Source organism: Phaethon lepturus, unplaced genomic scaffold (genome assembly GCF_000687285.1).
Source record: "Phaethon lepturus isolate BGI_N335 unplaced genomic scaffold, ASM68728v1 scaffold6963, whole genome shotgun sequence".
Lineage (NCBI taxonomy): Eukaryota > Metazoa > Chordata > Aves > Phaethontiformes > Phaethontidae > Phaethon > Phaethon lepturus.
In genome coordinates this window covers 23,449-45,820 of record NW_010528281.1, presented here as the reverse complement: position 1 = coordinate 45,820, position 22,372 = coordinate 23,449, and the positions used below count along the sequence as shown (strand labels likewise).

The 22,372-nt window shown below is 37.8% G+C and overlaps 1 protein-coding gene across 1 annotated transcript in view; it reads left to right on the top strand.

The window, feature by feature from the left end:
* Positions 1-22,372, top strand: part of ARMC9 (armadillo repeat containing 9) — a 66,827-nt gene that overhangs the window by 33,242 nt on the left and 11,213 nt on the right. The window contains exons 12-22 of the mRNA XM_010283622.1: positions 136-228; positions 1,451-1,541; positions 2,427-2,550; positions 4,420-4,559; positions 5,408-5,484; positions 7,448-7,522; positions 8,598-8,688; positions 10,023-10,081; positions 16,752-16,856; positions 17,592-17,707; positions 21,929-22,053. Coding sequence (XP_010281924.1) covers positions 136-228; positions 1,451-1,541; positions 2,427-2,550; positions 4,420-4,559; positions 5,408-5,484; positions 7,448-7,522; positions 8,598-8,688; positions 10,023-10,081; positions 16,752-16,856; positions 17,592-17,707; positions 21,929-22,053 — 1,096 coding nt within the window. The remainder of the gene's footprint in view (positions 1-135; positions 229-1,450; positions 1,542-2,426; positions 2,551-4,419; positions 4,560-5,407; positions 5,485-7,447; positions 7,523-8,597; positions 8,689-10,022; positions 10,082-16,751; positions 16,857-17,591; positions 17,708-21,928; positions 22,054-22,372) is intronic.

Genomic DNA, 22,372 nt, shown 5'->3' with positions numbered 1-22,372 from the left:
CTTTCCCTTAGATCACTGTGAGGTTGAATTCCTTCTTCCCCATGAGAAGAGGTTTCCCAGCACCTTTAAAATCTTCAGTGATCATCAACTCACATTACCATTTATTTATTTGACTGGTTTACTTACTTATTTTAGCGCTTGACAACGTCATATCCTGGGGAGCAGAGAGACACTGTCCTGCAAGCCTACATCAGTAATGACCTCCTGGACTGCCACAGTAACTGTCAGGTCAGCTGGAAAGGGTTTTCCTCCATGTTGTATGTGATATTGCTCATTTGTTTGTATAAAGTGCTGACCAGAAAAATTTATCACTCTCTGGAAGGGGAAAAAAAAAAGTAGTAGTGCCAAAGTCATGTGATACATCTAACTTCTGCATCTCAGTCTTTAAATATGATGGGCAAAGATTTGCATTACGAGAGCTCGCAGTGTAGATACAGTTCTTGTAGACAAGTGAAAGTTTGTTACCTCTTGTGGTGCTTGCTGTCCATGAGTTGAGCAGAAGCCTGTTTGAGCCCCTTACTTAGGAGTTAGCTCATGCTTATCAGATACTACGTCTCTGAGGGATTATGTATTGTTAGATAATACTTTCAATCCATTTCACTGGTCTAGGATAAGAAATAATTATGACTTCAGTCTCAATACCTCTATGTTCAACGGTATTTCCACGAATTTGGAATGGATTGTTACCTTTCTTTAGAAAGGGGAATTGCTGGTATGTTGATTTTGAAAGGTTGCTTCAGTCACTGATTAATCCAATATTTTTTTCATTTGTAATAGTGAATTTTGTGCATAGCTGAGTTCCCCAGTTGTTTGAAGCAGTGGGCCTGTGTTGTTACACTGTGGCTCCCCTTGTCATTGCAACAGTAACTTCACTAAAAAAGTTAAACGATTATTAAATCAATGATCTGTTGTTCTCCCTGTAAATTTCTGTAAGAGAAGAGTTATGTATAAGTAATGCCTGAAATAAAACAGATTAAAATAGTTTGCAATGCGGTGTTCTTGGTAAGTTACTGAGCTGCTTTCTCACACTGTTAGTCGTCAAACAAAAGCATTCCTATTCAGGTAACATTACTGCATTTAAGTTCATCAACAAAATTAATGGATTTTTTTTGTCACTGACTAAATATTAATTTTAGATATCATCTTTAATTGATAACTGTGTTGATTCATTATAATTCTCACCCTATACCATGGAGCTTAATGGAGTTTTAACAGACTGAGCTGAGGAGCTTTAATTTGCTTATTTGTTCATTTTCTATCTCTCAGCTCCCTGCCAATAGAAAAAGAAACTGGGAAATTTTGAATCATATTGACATTATTTAGGATATTGATATGCATTCAAAGTTTGTTTGCTGTGAAAATTTAATGAAGCTTTTGAAACATTATAGAAGACTAACTTTGTTTTTTCCTGCTTTGGTGAGTTTTTATGAATGGTTGCTTTTTTTTTCAGAGAAGCGTCCTCAAATTATTACATTCTAAGAGTGAGGTAGTCAGACAGTATATGGCAAGGCTCATCAACGCTTTTGCTTCGCTGGCAGAAGGTAAGAGATTTGCTGAAAAAAAAAAAAGACAGCATTTTCATATAATGCTGGCTTATAGGTACTTCACAAGTCACTGTATGTGGAAATTTGCACCCTTTTTCTATGGTTTCTCTGTCTTTTGTTACATGCATTCAAATCAGTTTTTCAGTATCTCAAAAATTTTCACTTTGACACTGTATATTCAGCATTTCTGTTGTCTTTTGATGATTTGTGGTCTATGTGGGAACTTATCCAGGTGCTGCCATTAATATAGTCCTCAGTCTCTTCATGAGGGTTTAAAAAAAAAAAAAAGAAAAAAGAAGAAAAATCCCTATTAACTAAAGGTTCTGTAGGCAGACCTGCTACCAGGCTGTGCAACAGTAGTTAGGGCAGTTGCTCTTGCATCTTCCTGGTCCTCACCTGTATAAATCTTTGTGCATCATGCTAATTGGTTGCATATATATGCAGCTTTGTATCTCCGCCTATCCCAGATTTGCCCTTGGTTTGCTGCTACTTAAGGAGCTAACTATTGCTAGGAACTGAAATCCCATTTAAAGTCAATAGCAGTAGGGCACCTAACTTTCCTGAGCTCTTTGGATATCTCTGTTCTTTTCCTAGAGTATACAAAACTGTGATAGATCAGAAAGCATGTACTGAAAGAGGAATGGTGGATTCTGTGTGGTACTAACTTGGCAAGTGGGGGCCTCTAATGCCCCAAGTTGGTGGATTGACTGAAACTCGTCTGGTAGACAACTCATTTGTGCAGGTTTGTTTGGGTCTTGGCACAAGACTGTGGCTTGTCAAGAAGAAACTGAGGTCAATCCTGCTTAGTTTTCCAAGGAGAGGGAGCTTTTCTGTCATAAGTTGGTATCTCAGCATCTGTTCTTTCATCGCTTTTTGCACCAGGTCGTGTCTACCTTTCTCAGAACTCAGCATTGCTGCGAATGCTGGAGGAGAGACTGAAAGCTGAAGACAAGGATTCCCTTACATGGGAGAATGTTCTGGGGACTCTGCAGAAATTCAGCCTCAGGTGATGAAAGCACAGCATGCAGTGGTGACAGGAAGAGAGGAAATGCAGGCTAGTTGGGCTCTGTTCAGGGAGGAAAGAAGAGCACTTGATTTTCCAATAACAATCATCAGAACCTCTGATGGCTGATGAAAGCAGTATCATTTATTATGGAGAACTCAGTTTTGCTGACTGAATTAACCTGACTTCCTAACAGCTGTCAAGACTCAAGTAAATGTACGTCTCCTGCCATAACCTTGTATGCTTTATATGTATTCCTTAATTGAACAAAGTGAAAATCTTAATGTAGAAAGTTCTGAAGATCCTACATAGAAAAAAGAGTTGCATTACATTCCAAAAGCACAAGGTTTTCATTATCCTTTCTGCAAACATTTTTCAGGGATTACATTCTCATCCTGTTGATTCTCTTTCATGGAGTTGTCTATATGTGGGCTGTCTTGTTTCTTACTTTTACATTAGCAGTCTGACTCAAATGCCCACCACAAAAGAAATACCATGCAAAAGCAGTAAAGGGCATAATGTTGCTCTCACCAAATAAAAGTGATCTAGGAACTCTCTTTTCACAGTACTCAGGAAGAATATTCAGCCCTGAATAGTTAACTAAATGTAAGGAGATAGATGGATGTGTTTAGCTTGTTAATTTCATTCATGTTTTTTTCTAAATTAAGACTGCAAGTGATGGGGGTGGAGGATTATTTGTTTGCTTCGGCTTGTTGAAGTATGAGGGCTGCTTTTTGGATTTGCCTCATTTAAAACTTGTCTGGATGAAGCACATGTAAATGTACTTTGGGTAAAATTCTGCACTGCTTGCTGACATGGTACTTTATGTATTTGAGATGAAAGAGAATAAATCTTCATATTCTACTGTTTGAAATCCTAAACCAATCTTAGAGAAAATTATTTTTCTATTAAAGCATTTGTTGACAGTACAAGTTTGAATTTTGGGGCCTAGGCACTAAGCTACTGAAAATTTTAAAGTTTTCAGATACTTGACATGAGGGCCTTTTTTTTTTTTTTTAATGTGTGGTCAGATGCTCCCTTGTTTTGCTCAGTCTAAGCATAGACTTACTGCAAGATCCAGGGCTGAGAAAGTGTATGAGCTTTCAGGAGCAATCCAAATCTCAAGTACTAAGGCCAGGAAAATACCTGCTTTGATCTTTGTAATTTAGACTTACTGACCATTGGAATTAACATGATTAAAAATAGTGTTCTTCTCCAAGACCTTTCTACCAGTATATGCTTCTTTTTTGTATTGTAAAGCGAGAAATTTCAGTTGTAGGAGATCACAGTTGACCACCTGGCACCTTATTTAGTTCTTCAAGGGCAACTACTGTCTGAGTTGAAAGAATACCTGACCTAAGAATCTCTAGAGAAAAGACCAAATAGATTTAAGCAAAAAATCTCATTTGTCAAATCAACAGTACAAAAGTGCTATAGTGCTATGGCTACCTATGATAGAAGTAAATAATTTATTTTATGGGTCTGTTGTAGCTTTTTTTTTTAACCAATTTTAAGACCATTGAAAATTCAGTTTTAGGTGGAGCTAGAAGCCTTAGAAAACAATGAAGAAACCTACCTCAGCAGTTTACAGGTTTTAAAAAAGAAAACACAAAAAAACCCCAGCCCACCCAACAGCCTTTTAGTCCCCTAACCCTATGGGAATCTGTCTCTTCAGTTTCTTCAGGCTTTGTTAATTACTTAGTTTAATTGATTCTGACAAAATGGGTAGTTTTGGGGTTTTCTTTGTTGGTAGGCTAGTGTATAGCAGGTAGATGAAGTAGGGTTTTAATGTGCTTATATTACTTATAGATGTATTTGAAAGCTATTTGTATTCAGTATGATTTTTGTAGGCTTTTTGGTTTTTAATCCTAGGCGTGCACTGCAGTCAGCAATGATCAAAGATGGGCTCATTTTCTGGCTGGTTGATGTTCTAACAGATACAGATTGCTTGTCTGATTACACACTGGAGTATTCTGTTGCCTTGCTCATGAATCTTTGTCTGCGGAGTGCAGGTATCTTACATTTTGAATTATACCTTATTCCAAGAAATGGATAGGGAAGATTGTGAATCCTTTCTTCTGATATACCTAGATTCTTTCAAATGACTATCATTAGTAGCAGGGACGAACATGGACAGAGATGCTGAGTGTTATGATCATGGACAGAGATGGACAGTGTGTTATAACCAATGCTTTTGAGTGGATCTCTTTCCCAACAATCCCAGACTATGGAGGTTAGGTTCACCAAAATCTAAAGAACTGAGAAAGCAGTTAATCAGTGGAACCCTCTACGATTCGATTCTTTTTTCATATCTGTATGTGGGGACTGCCATGCCTACATTCCAGACTCACTTTTAAAAGGACACTTTATACTTGTGTAAGAGATCTGTTTGTATAAAAGAAAGTCAGAACTGAGTTGATCAGTAATGGCAAGGAGCTTAACCTTCACCTTGTGGAGTGAAACACTTGGCATGCTTCTTCACTTCTACAATGCAGAGATTCCCCCCGAGAAAATAAGGTCCTGTCTATGTCCAAGAGACTTAAAAGAAGGTTAAAGTTTCATCTTAAAAAGGAAGGTAAGATGAGGGTGAAAAATCAACTGCTTGCCATAAGCAAAATAATGCCATTGTTAAACTTTTTTAAATCCCTTTGTGTTGCATCTTGTCCAAGGTTACAACTGTATAAATCCAGAGTAACTGCACTGATTTCAGCTCAGTTATGCTGAGCAGCATTTGGCAGGAACAAGGAACAGTATTGCTCTGTGTAAATTATATTTAGTAGTGATTTTAACAAGTAAGAGAGAAACTTGCTCTGATCTGTTACATTTTTTTCAAGCATATTTATGTTTTCTCCCTTTGCAGGGAAGAAAATGTGTGCAGGGATCGCAAACCATGTGCTCAAAGTTCTGTCTAATCTTCTTGGCCATGAGAATCATGAGGTATTTGTACAGCAAATTTTGGGTTAAGGAAAAGGTGGAAAGAAAAATTAAAGATAAAAAAAGCAAGAAAGGAAGAAATGGAAAAAAGTTAATTGGTTTGTTTCCTTTGTTAAACCCTCTTGTAATTAAGTTGCATAAATTTTTCCTAAAATTCACACTTACGTAAATGCTATTTTATCAGGCACTGGTCTTTCTAGACATAATTATGTCTTCCTTTGCCAAATGTTGGCAGCTAAGAATGAAAGTCTTCTAGATGCATAGTTATCGTGCAATCCGTGTGCCTTCTTGACTGCAGTTTCTGATGCTGTTTAAATCAAATCATCTCAAGCTTACCTAGTTCATGAGATGAACAATGTGTGGTACAATCCTTTATGCAAAACATGAGGTGCAAAGAAGCGAATTTGCTAGTGGTTTTAAAGAATATTATAAGCAAGCAGTACACTTGTGACATTCAAGCCCTAGTAACTTTTTATCTACCACTTCATTTAACCTGCCACTTAACTCTTCTTTTCTGTCTCCAGACACACTTGCATCTTAGATGCTAAATTAAACTACCTCAGAGGAAAATGCTAAAAATTATTAGTTAGCACATCACTCTAATGTCTGCTGGCTGCTATATAAAGCATTGCTTCAGCTGTCTCTGCAGAGGGGCACTTCTTTAACCATGGTGTAAATTTTAAAGCGGGAGAAAATGCGGGCAAATATTGTATGCAGTGGAAATCATAGGGAAGCAGAATTTTTACCAGGGTATTCTAGAATAATTCCTTGATGATTGTGCAAGGTGTTTGGGGACTTCTGGTAAAAATTAAATATAAACTCTGGTCTTACGAACATTGTGTATATATGTATCATCAGGTTTTTTTGTTTATAACTTAAACTGAAAATAGAGAATAAATTGCAATTAAGTGTTCAGTCCATGTTTTATGAATTCATTATTAGATGTAGATCAGTTCTTTACTAGCACTGTTTTGATTAAGGTGAAACTTGGCATATCTTTATTGGACTCCTTCACTAGTTTTTTTTTTTATGAATTATGAGAGTTAATACAGTACATACTAATACAAAATAACATCCCAGTCCCTGGACTGAAGTATTTAGAAAATGCTATCATACTTGAAATTTCTCTCAGAGGGTGTATTCTTACAACCTAGTTTGCACCAGCGCAGCTGGTAGAAGTTTTGTTATCAAAATCGAAGGCAGAAGGTAATGCTCTTGGGTGCCAGGACAGTTTTCTGAGAAGCTGTGTAATCCTTGTGTAAATCCCAGTCGCTTATCTTTCCTTGCTTCCCCTGCTCCCAGCCTAGCTCATTGTTCATTTTTCCAAGGGTATGGACAGAGGATGCCTGGAAATCTTAGTGCTCCAAAAACTGGCCAATACGAAGGGTCACATAAGTGCTGATAAAACTAGTTTTACAGATCTGGTGGCTTTCACTAACCATAATGCAGAGCTTTCATGCTAGCTGTTTTTTTGCCTTTCAGGGACAGTAACAGGCAGCAGAGCAAGAGAATGTTTTAAGCTGCTACAGCTTTTATCATCCTGCCTAAGGCTACAATGCTTGAAGCCTGTTTTGAGTTCATTGCTGACAGAGTCTTGTCCCTGTTCTTTGTCCTATTTTTTTGTACTGCCACTAGTGTTTGTCAGGAACTAAGGTTGTTTTTCTGCTTTTCTCTTTTTTTTTTCTTCTTTTTTTTTTTTTAGGGTAGGTCAATTTACAAGAATACATTTTCAGAAGGGGAGCGGGGATCGGCATGCAGCACTACTCATTTAGATCAACCACATCACAGTACATTTGCATCCTAAAAGTTCACTGTTTCCCAAGTGTAAATTTTTGCAAATGCAGGCGAGCCTGATTAAACTCTCTGAACATAGTTGTTCTGCACCTTCATTCTTAAATTTTGCTTGTAGTCAACTAGGGGGAATGTAAGAGTTTTTCTTAGTGGTATGGCTATTTCTTCCTCTTAGATACAACCATACGTGAATGGAGCGCTGTATAGCATTCTTGCTATCCCTTCTGTCCGAGAAGAGGCCAGAGCAATGGTAAGAAGTGCTGCTTTGCATAGCACAAAGATCAGCGCATATGCCAAGGATGGCATGCATGCAGGGTAGGAACCATGGAATTTGAGAAGGGAATCCACAAGAGGCCCTCCACCTTGGATATTCAGGCAGATGTGAATGTAGGTCTCAAACACTTTTGCCATATTCGCTGGTCTTTTCCCAGAAGTGGAGCCCCAGTAGTGTGAAGGATTCTTTCTAAATTATAAATTAAAGGTGTTATTTTAGAATACTGTTGTCCATCTAGCATTTCATAGACTTGATGTGGCCCAGGAGATGCTTTCATCTGACCTGCTACTTCTTCCCCTTATTTAACTCATTCTGCACCAGTGAATAGCCACTAAGAGGATGAGTTCCTCTTTCTGCTTTTGTTTCTGCCTGCTATAGACATGGTTAGCTGGAGAAGGCAACAGGAGGAAGGTTTTAGGAGAACTAGAAATTGATCTCCTGTGAAAGTTAGTTTAATGGTAGTGAATGTATTTTAACTTCTGGATTTGAAGAAGCTATTCCTGGGATAGCAGTGTATCTTTGTATCTTCAGATCTAACGTAGACAGTTATGCAGGCATAATTGTTGTCAGATGTTTTACCTCACAGAGCACAGAGGATTGGAAGTCTTCTTAAATGATTAAAGACACAACATCAAGCCTATAAGGGGCCACAAAGAGAGAAACTGGGTTTAAGAGAAGGTCAAAGTTGGTCCTGCTTTTTGCTTTCCTTCTCTGAACCTTTTGCTATTGTCTCTGTGAATGCAAGTTTGCCCTTTTCTGTTGACTACTGTGTACTGAGTTCAGAAGGCAGAAGCAGCAGGTCTGTTGTAAAAATTTGCCTTTCCCCATAGATACTTCTGTATTTAAACCCAGAAGCAATCTAGACAGCATATTTCTTTTGTCTTTGAGAAGTGTATGGAGGGAGTGCTCAGAGCTGGACACGGTGGTTTGTTTCACACTGACTCTGTTTCTCCTGACAAAACAATGACATTTTATCTAACAAAACTCTGTCACTGTGGTCACATGAAATACTAATCTATTTTCCACTATATCTGTTTTCCACTACATCCAGGGAATGGAAGAAATTCTGCGCTGCTTTATCAAGGAAGGAAACGCAGAGATGATCCGACAGATTGAATTTATTATCAAGCAGCTCAATTCAGGTCAGAAGAACAGATGCAGCTATCTGAGCTGTAAATCTTTCACAAAAGCCATAAGAAAGCTCATGTTTTTACTTGGCATTGAAATGCTCAAAGAATAACAATAGTGTGATGGTCTGAGAGAGGGTGAATAGTGAATGTCAGGATTTGAATGTCAGATATATTTTAAAATTCCCTTTTGTGTTACAATTATAAAGAAGAAATAAAAGGCTGAGTGGGTCCCAATCCCAAAGTCTTGGGACTGTAAATAGAATTTCTTTGTTTTCTTTCATGCCAATGGCCTCACAGTAATGAGAGACTGCTGTCAACTGCAAAAATAAACAGGTGATACAGATTGTAAAAGCAGGATTTAGGGACTAGGTCTGTCTTTGCTCATCTCTTGCTCTATTGAGGAGTGTAGCTTTTATCTGAAATGGCTTGTTCTGAATAGGGGGCAGAGACCATCATTTTTGCAGAGTATGTTGATGGGTCCCAGGAGTTGTAGATGTTGTGTTAATACAGACAAATATGAGGAGCTGGAGTATTTATTGTATTTGCTGTTCCCTGTGGCTGAAAGGAAGAGAGAGAAAGCAAATAATGAAAAGGGGGTGAATTCTGATTAAATCTTTCTGTACAGTAAAAATAGAACAAGTTTGATTTGCTTTCTTGGGCGTTTGGAAAGCGCAGAAGACAGCATTTCTTATAGTCCTAGCTATATTGTAATATAGTCCTAGCTATTTGTAAAAGAACAAATAAAGTCTTTAAGCACTGTGTTGCCACTATGCAATATTTGTTCAAAGGTTATAGAATTGTTCCTCTTCTACCTGTGAATAGTATTTTAAAAAGGTATTTTCTGATTAGTGAGTAGAAGTTGAGCGTATAGATTTCCAGTATAAGGCTAGAAATGCCTTTTTCTAAGGAAATGAGTTTGTCCAAATGTTACAATAAGTATTCTGTGTGAGTACTGTCTTTTTCTTATAAAAGCAGTATAATATTGAAGTGTTTGTAGGGAGAAGTAGAGCCTTTTATTAAAAACTAGTTGAAAAATAGACGAACTTGCAAGTGCACACACTTACATTTAAGTCTTGTTGGTAAAATACACTGAGACATTGTAGTGGGATTTATGAGGGGAAAAAAGTGTGCTAGAGTGTTTCTGTCATTTTCCCAAATATGAATTTATTTCAATGATTTCTAGAATGCTTTATAGGAGCAAATAATTCCAATAGTTGTCCTGAAAAGAATGGGATGTCTGTAGGAGAAGCAAGCTAATTCTTACTCCTGTGAAAGAGGGGCAATAACTACAGATTCTGTTAAGTTGCATGTGTATTCTTACACTATTTTGATTTGCTTTTTTCTAGAAGAGCCATTAAATGATAGTATTGTGTCTGATGATGAAGAGGAAGAAGAGGATGAGGAAGTAAGTATAAAAGCCTTCTGGCATCTTTTAGAAAAAAACTTACCCTTCTAGACAGAAAAATATTTTGTGTCAATAAACCAGACTTTGTTTTTTGGTGCTTTTTTGTTTCATTTTTTGCTTTTATTTAATTATTCTTGCATTAACAAGAAAATTGGATCTGTTTCCATTACCTTTTTTTTCATTTGAATTCCTACTTTTTTATTTTGGCAAGTCACCACCTCTGTGATAACAAAAGGATTATAGCTTGAAGGAATTAAAGAGATGAGGAGTTAATGTAGCAGTGGTAATCATGCTTTCAAGTAGACCCATTTCAGCAATTAAAAAATAAAGGAAGCAAATGAACCAGTATATTGCCAGAATAGTTTATAAACAGGTTGTCACTTTTTCTTAACGTATCATTATCTGTTCAGAGTGTCACTAATTCTTTTGCTGTTTAGAAACTTTGAAATATATTTCATAAATTGTCTGTATGTAATGAAGAAAAACAGTAATTACAAATTAAGAAATAAGTACCATAATAAGAGAAAAGAAAAACATTGAGAAAGTAAGCACGAGAAGCTATATCATAGTAAATATAAACTGCTTAGCTGTGTATTTCCAGCTCTGCTAATAAACTCATTTTATACCAATATTTCAGCATTTTTTAAGAAGTCTTTTTTGTCTTCATTAGAGTAGTGGGTTCCCATGTGTAGACAAAACAGCATATTTGATCATCTAAATTAACAAGCAAAGCAAGGTGTAAATTACGTGAGGGAAATGTTAAGCGCGGTCTTCACTGGTGATGGCTGGTGATGTTGCCATTGCTACATTGCCCTAAGTGCACTTGGGGGTTGAAAATATTCTGTGTAGGCAGTACATGAGAATTTCATCTGAAGGAAGTCTACCACATAGCATTTTTCTTTTATTGAAAAAGTCTTGCATGAGAAGTTTAAAATAACAGCTATGGTAGATGTCCTTGGAATAGTGTTTGAACATATTTAGATAGGTGTATATGTATGTGCATATACATTTATATCATGTATTTGCCCTGAAGAAGTCAGTGACATTGAGAGTTAGTGATCTCTCCAAAACATTCTTGTATTAGAAATATTAGGGGAGAACATATTTACTGAAAACCACGTTTTTAGACAAAAAGTAAGTTTTTGTCCTGAACCAACAAAGAATAAGATGCATCAAACTTAGCAAGTCAGTTGCATCCACGTTCCAATAGCTTGTTGCACATTAATGCAAATGCTAGTGAACAGCGACAACCGCGCTACAGCCTAAAACTTGCCCTGTTACTCCAGGGTGACTGAGTGCATGTTGAGCCTTTTATGTTTTGAAAGCAGAGAAAAATGTAAGTATCCCACTTATAAAAGGTGTGGTGTGCTCTCAGGTGCCACAGAGTGCAGCACCTTGCAGAATCCAGCTTTTGCCTGGCAGTGTCCAGGGAAGTTTTGCACTGATTGCATTATTTAGCTGCTTTCTGTGTTGTGGCACAATAGGTGGTAAACACGTGAACTAATTACCCTTGTGACTTTGCCTAAATTTAGAGCTATGTGGAAATTCTAAATTTAGAGCTACAAGGAAGCTTTATTTAACAATTGGCTCTCCCCCTTTTGTTCTAAGGGGGTACAGTAAACTACCTTTTTTCTGATAGGATTAGGTTATTGTAATTGTTTCACCTCCTGCAGTCCCGAAGTGACTTTTCAATAATCTTTCTACTTCTCCCATCCAAAATCAGTGCTTGATGTGCAAGATGGGCTTTTTGGGGATTAATCATTATAACTTCCCATTGTTTAATATGCTGCTTAACACCCTGAAGCTGATGCTCCAAGGTTTTGAGTGTCTTAGGTGTATCGTGAGAATCCAAGATGGTGGTATTTCCTCTTGAACTCTAGTACACTTTTTTGAAGGATACAGTGTTCTGTTGGGAAAGCACAAAGATAAGGAAGCCCTTCATGAAAGATATGGCATTGAATTGCATGATGGTGTTGAACACTTTCATTACTTTACCTGCTTTTGGGAATGAAAAGAAGGTGAATTTTCCTATTCAGTCATACCCCCTAGACAAGTTGCTGCTGCTCACAGTCCCAGCCAAGGCTCTAGGTCAAATCGTGTTGAAATGCATTTTTACCACTGAACCATCGTGTGATTAAAACAGACTTCTGTCACTTCTTACTGTTTGACTCGAAAATAACAGTATGCTTTTGAAACAGAAGTGTCTGGGTCCAGTTTTTCATTAGCTTTGCCATTATAGTAAAAAGAAGTCGTCTCATTAAGCCAATTTTAAAACTGTTGCTAGTGTAACATTAATTGTGGCACGTTCTAAAACCTTATTGCTGGTGCCAGCTGTAATTCTGTTCTGCTTCAGAGGCCTGGTTTCTTAGTCCCTCAGTTTAGAAAATATAGTATACAAACAGCATGGCAGCAAAATGCTACACAAAATGCATAATATTGTTACTTTGTTAAATAAGCAAAGATTTGCTGACTCACTGCCTCAATGCTTGGAGTCCTTTTGTATTTTGGAAATGCTGTGAGTTATTGTTCTTTGGTGAGGTTCTGTGATAACATCTGATGTTGTGATCTGGCAACAGAAAGTTTTGGAAAACTTTATCAGAAGTCTTGCCTTTATGTAACTTTAAAAACTACTACAGACTGAATGTATTTCAGAATATGCCCATTTATTAACAATTTAATGACATGCATTCAAACTGCTTACCATTATTGCAATTTTTTGCTGATCTACTAAATATCAATATTTATACCTTCACAACTTAAGACAACGACTCTTTTATGCAGACTTAGTTTGCAGGTTTTGCGCCAGCTTTTATTGTTTCCAAGGGCATGTGAAGGTTCCCCATGCTCTTACTATTACCTTTCATGGGTTTTTTGCTCTTATCTGTGTTTAATTTAGAGTTGTTGAATTCTGTCTTGGCTTTGAGCAGACCTTGTTGTAGTGACTGCTTTCTCCTAAATACTCCGCCAAGATGTAGTTTAGCCTGTTGGAGGATAATTCTAAGGGCATCATACATTCAGAAATTTAAGATTCTGTAATGTGTGCCATTGGAGCATACAAACTGAATTAAAAAAAAAAAAGGTCTATGTGTATATTGTTGTTCAGAAATAAATTTGCTTTTAGGTTTGTCTGCTGAGCTTTAAATTAACTAGGGTAGAGCTCAGGATGCACTGGCTTCTGGATTACATACCCACCTTCATTATGTTAGCCATCTGGGGTGTGTTGACACCCACAGTCACAGTGCATATTTCCTGGTGTTTAATAGTCTCTCAACTGTTCTATTAAATACTAACTTAATTTATCTTCAGTATAGGATCTTTATATTTGCTTTTTATTTGACTTGGACCATCCATTAAAAACTTCTTTTAAAAGTGAATATATGATATCATAGCTCTAATTCAAAAGTTTAGTTACAAAGTTCAGTTACATTCAATAACTGCAGTGACAATTTATCATACACCTTCTGATCCCGCATCACTCAGCACCTGGCAATAAAATCAGTAAACTGCAGTGTGAAAATACACTCCAGCTAGAGAGTACATCAAAAGAGAGAGAGTTTAATCACAGACCTAATCACAGGACTTCAAGCCATTACATTAAAGGACTTTGCTGCCAAAGGCTGCTGCAGCCTGTGGGCAGTGGTGAACAGGGCACCAATTGTGTTATTTCAGCGGTGGAATGACAGCATATCTGTCAAAGCTCTTTTTCTGTACAAGGAGGCAGAGGAAGGACAAGTTCAGGCTCAGTTACCTGCTATGTTAAATAACGTCAGGGAGCAAGGTTGGCAGGAAGAGGTACTGCCCATAAACCAGAAACTGGCATTCGCTGTCTGACAAAACATGTCAACCAGAATATTGGAAAAGGTGGAACCTGAGGAAATCAACGTGATCCGTGAGGAGAGGTTAAATACAAGATGCGTGCAGAGAGCTGGATGAGGGAGCAGGGTGATCTTCTGGCTGTAACATGTAACGTTCTACCCCAGCACAGTGTAGGCAGTTTTTTCTATAAAGCATTCTTGAAGAAAACTGTTAGCTGTTGATGCTTCATTAACATACCATATTAAAAAAATTTCCATCAGACTATTTATAAAGCTCCACTTTGCTACTCTTTAATTATTTTTTCCAAAATACAGTATATTATGGAGTTTGGAGTGTAGGGGGGTTTTGTTTTGCTTGATACAGGTGGTTGTTGCCTGGTCTACAAGTGTTCTGTGTTTTTCTATTATCTGGGTTATTTTTCACACCTACCCAGTTTCCCAGGTAATTAGGAGCTGATTGTAACTTATCTTGCCTTGAAGACAAAGGCAGATTGAACAGCTTCCTGAGGTCCTATAAAGCCTTAACTTTTATGGCTTTTACTCTAAGCCTTAGAACACTGTGTAGATTACTGGCAGTATTTCTGTAACTGCTTCAGTTGTTCACACACAGGCATCTAATGTATCTTAAGATTAACTACAGCATCTGAAGCACCTGCACAAGTCAGATATGACTTGGGACCTGTGGGAGGCTTGTGCCCTTTCAGAGCCACAGGGGAAGACCAGGCAGGATATTTCAAAGTAGAACTGGATGGTGCTGTGGGCTACTGAGTTGAGCTTTTTGTGTCTGTACTTTTTTATCTCTGCTTGACACCTGTGAATGAGGGGGTGATGAGCAATGAGAATAACTAAATCAAAACAAAAATTATGGGGTTTAAGCCACTTGGTATAGAGGTCATTGAACTTGAAAAAAGACAAGCCTGTAGAGCTCTGGGGAAGCCAACACCTACTTGATCTGAGTGATGGTAGTCTTGTTATTTTGCACCAAAGACTGGAATCAGTTGGCCATTTCCATTGTAGGAAATACCTTCCCTCTACACACTTCCAATGTTTTTTTCCTCATGCTGTTTTTGTAGAGCGCTGTCCAAGCATCCGTATTATTGGTTAATCTTTGTGGCAGAGGGTATTTCTTACTTTGACTATTTAAAACTATTTGAGTCTAAATCTCACTAAAGCGAAACTGCTTTTTAGTTTCTTCGTGCTCTGGGGCTCATCAAAGTTTGGTGGCCTTGTTTTTAATGGAGTTTATGCCAGACTTTCTAGATTACAGTTACAACATACCTTATTAGAATGATTCGTTTACTTTTTCTGACAGTCATTACATTTACTGTCACAATCTGTTTCAAAAGCAAAGCACATTTGCTTCATCTGGGGTGGGTCTTACTTAAGGTATCTTGTGCAGCACAGAAGAAAATTGTTTTCAGTAGCAAAACACAAGCAAAAATACTAACTTGTTCTTGTATTACTACTTTTGGTTTGCTGGAGGAGTCCCTCAAACTTTTAAAATTTCCTGGCTTGTAGATCTGTAGAAGCTGCAGAACTTCCATGAAAGATGAATCACCCATAGTTATACTAGAAATAGGCACAGCAGAGTGAATTCTTGGTACTTTTCACTTGAGAAGTTGATTACATTTGGTTTTTGTGGAATGAAGAGGATTGTTGCCTTGTATGATATTTGTATGCTAAATTACTAATCCAAGAATTCTGTACCAGCCCCATATTGTCAGAAGCTTCCTTGCAAAGTTGAGGAGCTGCTGCTGCTGCTTCATATTGCTCTAAAAACAGCTGCTGTTGGACACCCATGGTCTCACCTTTCAGGATCCACTGCTTGAGGAGTGGTTTTGAATGCCCATCAACAAGTATTTCTTTTTGTCTTGAGTGATTAAAAATTATGCCTCTAGTTCCTGAAAATGAGTAATAAAATGTTTTGGGTGTTTTTTCCTTCTTGTGGAATAAACAGCAGTAAATTACTTCGATGTTCTTGTGAGGGTAGAGGGATGTACCCCACAGTGCTGAATATGCATGTGGATGTTTTGATCTCATGGAATGCTTAGCGTTATGTTAAAGGCTATGTATTGTTTTAAGGTGTACTTACTTTATTTTTACTGCTAGTTGTTATAGTCTAACTTGAATTTGTGCTTTAATTCCTGTCAGATGATACTGATACATAACAAGATCCAGACAAGTTTTCTATTGAGTTTCCTACCATCCTCTCTGCTTGAATGATAACTTTCTTGTACTTTTTTTTTTTAGAATTGACTTACCTTAAGTTTCGCTTTTGTTTTTTTCTTAAAACAAGGGTAGCCTGTTCTCAGCCTCCAGTATGGCTAAGAAATGCTATCAGGTGGTTTTTTTGAGTTTGTGCTGTATGACTAAATTGACTTGGGCAAATCTGCAAAAACTAAAACTCCAAACTTTACACCAGCTGCTTGTTGAGGACAGAGCATGGCATCTCTTTAGACTAGCACTCGGTGTTCTACAAAGATACTAATGACTGAGAATTTTCCAGATCCCTTAGTAGGTCAAGCAAGGAATAATTATTTGGGGTTGGAAATTCGAAGGAGAATTACTTTTGAAATGCATGCTGTACTTTTCGGCGTACCATTTGTGGAAAAAGGGATGGGTTTTTTACTTCTCGGGATTCTTTAATTTCTGGTTATATCAAAAGTTTAGGTGAGTTTGTCTTTATGTGTATGCTTTCTTGGTGGAAAATGCTTGTACATTACCATTTACATGTGCAGTACTAACATTCATTTATCTGGACAGACATATCCACCTGACTACTGAAGTGAGAACTATATTTGAAATTAAAACTTCTTGGAACCTGGGCTCAAATAACATGCATGTTGCTGTTGCAGGAGGACCATGACATTATGGAGGCTGATCTGGACAAAGATGAGGTTTTGCAACCTCAACTGGGAGAGCTTGCAGGAGAGAAGCTGCTAACAACTGAGTACTTGGGAGTGAGTACCACTCATTAGGATCTTGAAATAAATTAATTTGCTGGATTAAGTGTTTAATTTCAATAGTTTCGTCACTTTCCAAAATCTTTTCTTCAGTTTGTTGCTTGAAGAGCCAGGTTCTACCTGCATAGCATTCCAAATCTTTGTCTTTTTTATTAGCTCTGTTCAGAAGTAGTAGAATAAGTTTGAGCTACCCTTTCACAGGAAGCGGTCAGGCTGTTGTTTAATAATAAGCTAAAGGCAGCCTTAGGGTTCTAGTGCTACATCAGTGACTCTGTGGGCGCACACAAAGCAAAGTGCTGAGCAAGTTAATACTGGAACACTCTGCTGGTCTAAAATGGTTTTGGGAAAAAAAAAAAGTTGAAAAGTTAACTGCTCCTGCAGGCATTATGCCAGATCAAGTATTGTATGTCTTACCTCAAGCAGCAAAAAGCCATTAAGTAAAAAAGTTTGCATGAATGCCATTTAGTGTGCTGTGACTAATTTGAGAGAAATGTGACTGTATGCCTTCTGGATCCCAGAGTCCATAGATCTACCAATGCTGATGATGGAAATGTGACCTGAGATATGATGTCATGGAACAGCCTACAGTGATTTTAGGCAATTTTATGTAGTGACACCAGAATGCAATAGTTTCTGATGCAATGTTTCTATAGAATTTTCTCTATGGCTCCAGTTACCTGTCTTTCCACTGCATTCTCTTTTTTTTTTCCATTTCTATTTCCTATTTGTCAGATAATGACTCATACTCCAAAAACCAAGAAGAAGCTGTTTCCTGGTGTCCATCAGAGTGTAGATGAGCCTCTCCAGAGACCTGTGACGCCAGGTTATCACAGGACTGTGTACTTAATGTAAGTCTAAACAAATGAGACCAAGTCAGATTTTTTTTAAACTCCTTTAAAAAACAAAACAAGAAAAAAAACCCCGCAACAATGCCTGATAAATAAGCTTCCCTACCTAAAAGTGCATTGCCATTGTCATTTCTTAAAGGTAATTTCAAAAAAAGAAAGGAGAGGAATACTGTAGGCAGAGAAAGGTCTGTTGGCTGAGGTCACATACTTGGAATAGTCGACTAAATGCTTACTGATCAGTTTGGTTTAAATTTGCATTATATCCTGTATGTTCATAGTCCTTTCATCTTCTCATAATATAGTCAATTGGTAAGTTGCATGGAGTGTCTAAAATGCCTAGGATCTCCCACTTTATAAGCAATAAAGTATATTGCGCTGGGGAGATTTGCTAGCGACCCATAAGAGGACAGATTAAAAAGAAAATGAGAAAGACAAAAATCTTATGTTGGATTTCCTGCTTTGGAAGAAATACATTTTCCAGTGGGAGGGTCTGTGACACCTTGCTCTTGGTGTGATTGGGGTCAGAGGTAGAAGACTGCATTGTAAATGGAACAAAGAAACCTTACCGTATAGAGCTGCTTGAATATGCTTTGCCTTCTGTTAGAACAAGTATATCTTAATCCTATAATTTCTGAGCTGAGAATTCTCATTTTCACTGTCCTGACTGAGGAAGTAAAATACCAATGAGATCTGAAATTTAAATGATTTTTTACTTCAGTTGCATACAGTTTTGGATTTGATCAAAGCCATGTAGCTATGATACAGGCAGCAGTTTATCATGAGGATTTAATGTTTTCACTTCTGCAGATACTTAAGCTGAGAGACTACAAGTTACTCTAACAAAATATAGATGATAGTACTCAAAAATCACAGTATTGGTATAGCTAAGTACATTACAATGAACAGGTAACTTGAAATACAAAAGTGTAATGAAGTAAGTTAGAATGTAGAGGTGGTTCTTAGAAGAACATATCAGTCCTGAAGTCTTGAAGACAGTCGTGTGTCATCCTCCCTGCCACTCTTTGCTTTCATGTTCACATTTTCTATTTCTTAAAATACATTTCTTCCCCATTTTAGTGTGGAAGATCCATACAGAAAACAGTGAGGACTGATTTAGGCTGTAGGTATGCAGCTGTAATGAATCTGATCGAAGTCTACTGTTTTGGATAAGGAGTGGTCGCAGCTTTATCTTGCCCACGTTTATTCCCCCCAACTCTCTTGTTCTGGCATTAGCATTCACACAAGCAGGTGATCTGACTGGGAACCCTCCTGAGTCATCCAAATATGTCTTTTTGGCAGCTGTACCATTCATAGGGGATTATACTGATTATGTTACTAGGGCCTTAGAATAGACAAGTGTAACGTACCAGATCTGGGCATGGAAAAAGCCCTGGAAGACACTTCTTTTCTTTTTCCCCCTTCTTTTCTTTTCCCCCCTCCTTTTTCCCTTTTTTTTCTTTTTTTTCAAGATGAATGAAACACACATTTCCAAAGCAAAAAAAAGAATCTTTGGCTATCCCAGGGCAGAATTTGCCTTGCACAGTCGTGATATTTTTTTCTGAGTACTAGCCTGGAAAAAACGTCATCTGTTTGAGCATGGCGCCTACTACTTCTCCCTGGTATAGCCTGAATGCACATTTGGAGTTTTTACTTTGTGTCCTTACAGTGGTCAACTTTTACACCATCATAATGCCCACAGCTTTTGCAAGCCCTCTCCCTATATATTAAATGTGCTTGTGTTTGTGTGTAAAAAGAAAACAGCAACTAATTAATGTAAGCTCGTATCAGTAGCATATTGATTATCTAAGAATTTTCCTGCAGGTCTTGAAAATCTAAGATGGCCAATACATGACTAAACGTACCGTGCCAGTTTACTGTGGCGTCAGTGTTACTGAATTCCAGGTTCCACTTTCCCTGCCCAGTGTTTTGTCCATGGTGGGCTAGGAGGCCTGGATCAATTCTTTGGAATCAGCTGTTAGGGTAACCTTACAGACTATTTAGAAAGCATTTTTCAGCAATACGTCTTTAGTTACCACTGGAGTGTCTAAGCATTACATTCCTGTTTTATAAGTAGAGAGAAAAACAAGCTTGTGAAAATGAAGTGACTTTCTTATGGGAAGTCAGAAAAACAGTGGCAAACCCAGGGGAGTGGCTTTTATTTCCTGGTGCCCTGTAGCACGCTGCAGTTTATGCAGCAGAAATAATCTCTGGAAGTGATCGCGTGCCTCTCTACCACCATTGACCCAGGCTGTATGTTTACTTAACAGTGTCCCAGGATACCAGAGTGACGCTGGTTCTGTATTTCGTCAAAACTTGAACCTCATCCGCTTATGAAGAGCTGTGCAGCTCATGCCTCTGCAAGACGGCTTCAGGTCACTGCTGGATATAAATTAAAAACACCTTTCTACCACACTGATTCTGGTAGCTTTGGGTCTAAGAGAAGTGTTAGTTTGATGGTGTGAACCACTCTTTACATATTGCCTCACTGTGCAAACTAGGGAGGAAAAATGTAATCGGCAGAAATCTAACATGGTGAAGATATGTCAAAATTAATTTTTCTCCTGCTCTGGCCAAATAGTAGAAATAATACGAGTGTTTGGTGCTCCCCTATTTTAAGTAGGAAGCATGAGATACCACTCTGAATGAGAAATTTGTATATTATAGCTAATGAATCTGTGTGCAAGAAAACTGCAGTAAATAGATTAAGACATTCTTGAACTAGATTTTACAACAGAAAAGGACATGCTTTGATGGCTTTTATGCTGTTCTAATTTTAGTATGAATTAATTTACTAAAATGAGGAAATATTCTCTTAGGAAGCCTTGCAACAGGAAGACAATAAAAGTGACCAAATCTTAGCTGCCTTAATGTGAAAGCAATATCGGAACTGGATGTATTTCATATTTTAAATAATTTAAGTGACTTGTGTTTGTATCGGATGAAATAGCATGAAAAATGTCAGACTTTTTAGCCTTGTATGCAGCTTGTCTACCCGGGGGCAATCCAGGGCAGTTGATCTGAATTATCTGAAGCTTTGGATTCAACAGAGTAGTTAAACTACATTAAAAATTTGTGTAAATGTTTGCATTCATAATTGAAGTGAATATAACTTGTTTGAAGTTCTTCATGTGAGACTCGATGTAACATATTCCATTTTAAAAACATGGTTAAAGAGGAAGCAGTTGATGGAGATACTATAACATATCTCTTTGAGTTGTTGGCTCGTACCTTGCGGGGGGGGAGCAAATTTTTAGTGCTGAATAGAAGTATTCACACAGAAATAGCCACTGCACATGTAGCAGCTATTCCATGCTAATTTTTCTATGACTTTCCAGTGCAGACAAGGCTCTCGTTGCTTTAGATGAATTGTCATGGGATTCCTCTATGGACAAGCTCTTGCTGTATGGACCTGAGGGAGCCAGGAAATACTGGAAAGCTGCTTTTTTTTTTTTTTGTCCTCCTTTTTAAAGACTCACTGGCTGGGATCACTCAAGGGAGACTGAACTACTTAATATTCTGCTAGCTGTTTCCTTAGAAACTGTTTTAGCTGTGAAATCATTAACTGCCTCCTTGGACTGCATCCTTTCTAACTAAAAATATAGTTACCTTAACCTAATACTGGGCAGGGAAACGTTCTGTGTCTGCCAACTTCTTTTCACACACTTTTCACACCCCTCTTTCTTCTACTGTGTTACATTGCTTATTATTAGGCAATCTTGTCCTGTTCTGCCCTTCAGCTACTTCTATTTCTCATTGATCCACCTCACCTGGGAAATCAACAGTTATACTATCTACTTTGTTTTAAGTCTGTATTGCATATTACTCTGTAAACTGAGATCATTGTAATATTCATGAACAAATCTTAAATCCTTGAAAAAGCTAAGTATTGAAGACTTCTCAGGCCCACTGCTACAGTCTTTTTCTTTAAGTGTCCTGCTGGTATTTTGGGCCTTCAGGCTACAAGGAGTTATGGTTTCCTTTCGTTGGCTCTTTTATTGCAGTAGGAAAAAAATGTTAATTTGAAATACATCTAACATCATCTGATTTGGGGGAGCTACAGTTACGCAGTTAAATTATGTCCTTAGCACTACTTTGCAATATGAAATATAATTTCAATATCTTCTATGTCATTACAGGCAATTAGAAAAAATTAGAATTTACTCTCATGCAACTTTTTATACTGCAAGCATTCATCACCCTGCATTCTTCTTTCTCTTTCAGGCCAGAAAATGATACCAATTCTTGTCATGATAGAGATGAGAAGCTGCAGTCTCTGCCAAGTGGTCATCCTCCTATTTGTGGTGGGAGCAGGTCCAGCATTTCTGACCTCTGCATTTCCCCTTCATGTAAGGATATTCTGTGAACGCTGTTGTTAATTGTTGCTGTCTTTCTTGACTGGGGCAGGAGTTTGGGGCCTAGGTTGTGTTGTAGATTTTTTTTTTTTTTTTTTTTTTTTGATGTAGCCTTGGAACTGGCCCTCCATTTGTAAACCTTGGGCCACACGATTGGATTTGGCTTGAGCTGAATGAATGGCTACAGAAGGTAATGTGTGGTCACAGAGACCAATGGTCTCGCTTGCCTTGCTCCATCTTGCTTCCTGTGGAAGGGCCAAGGATCATACTCAGGGCTTCCGATGTGTAAAGCGTACTGTATTTCACTCCGTGA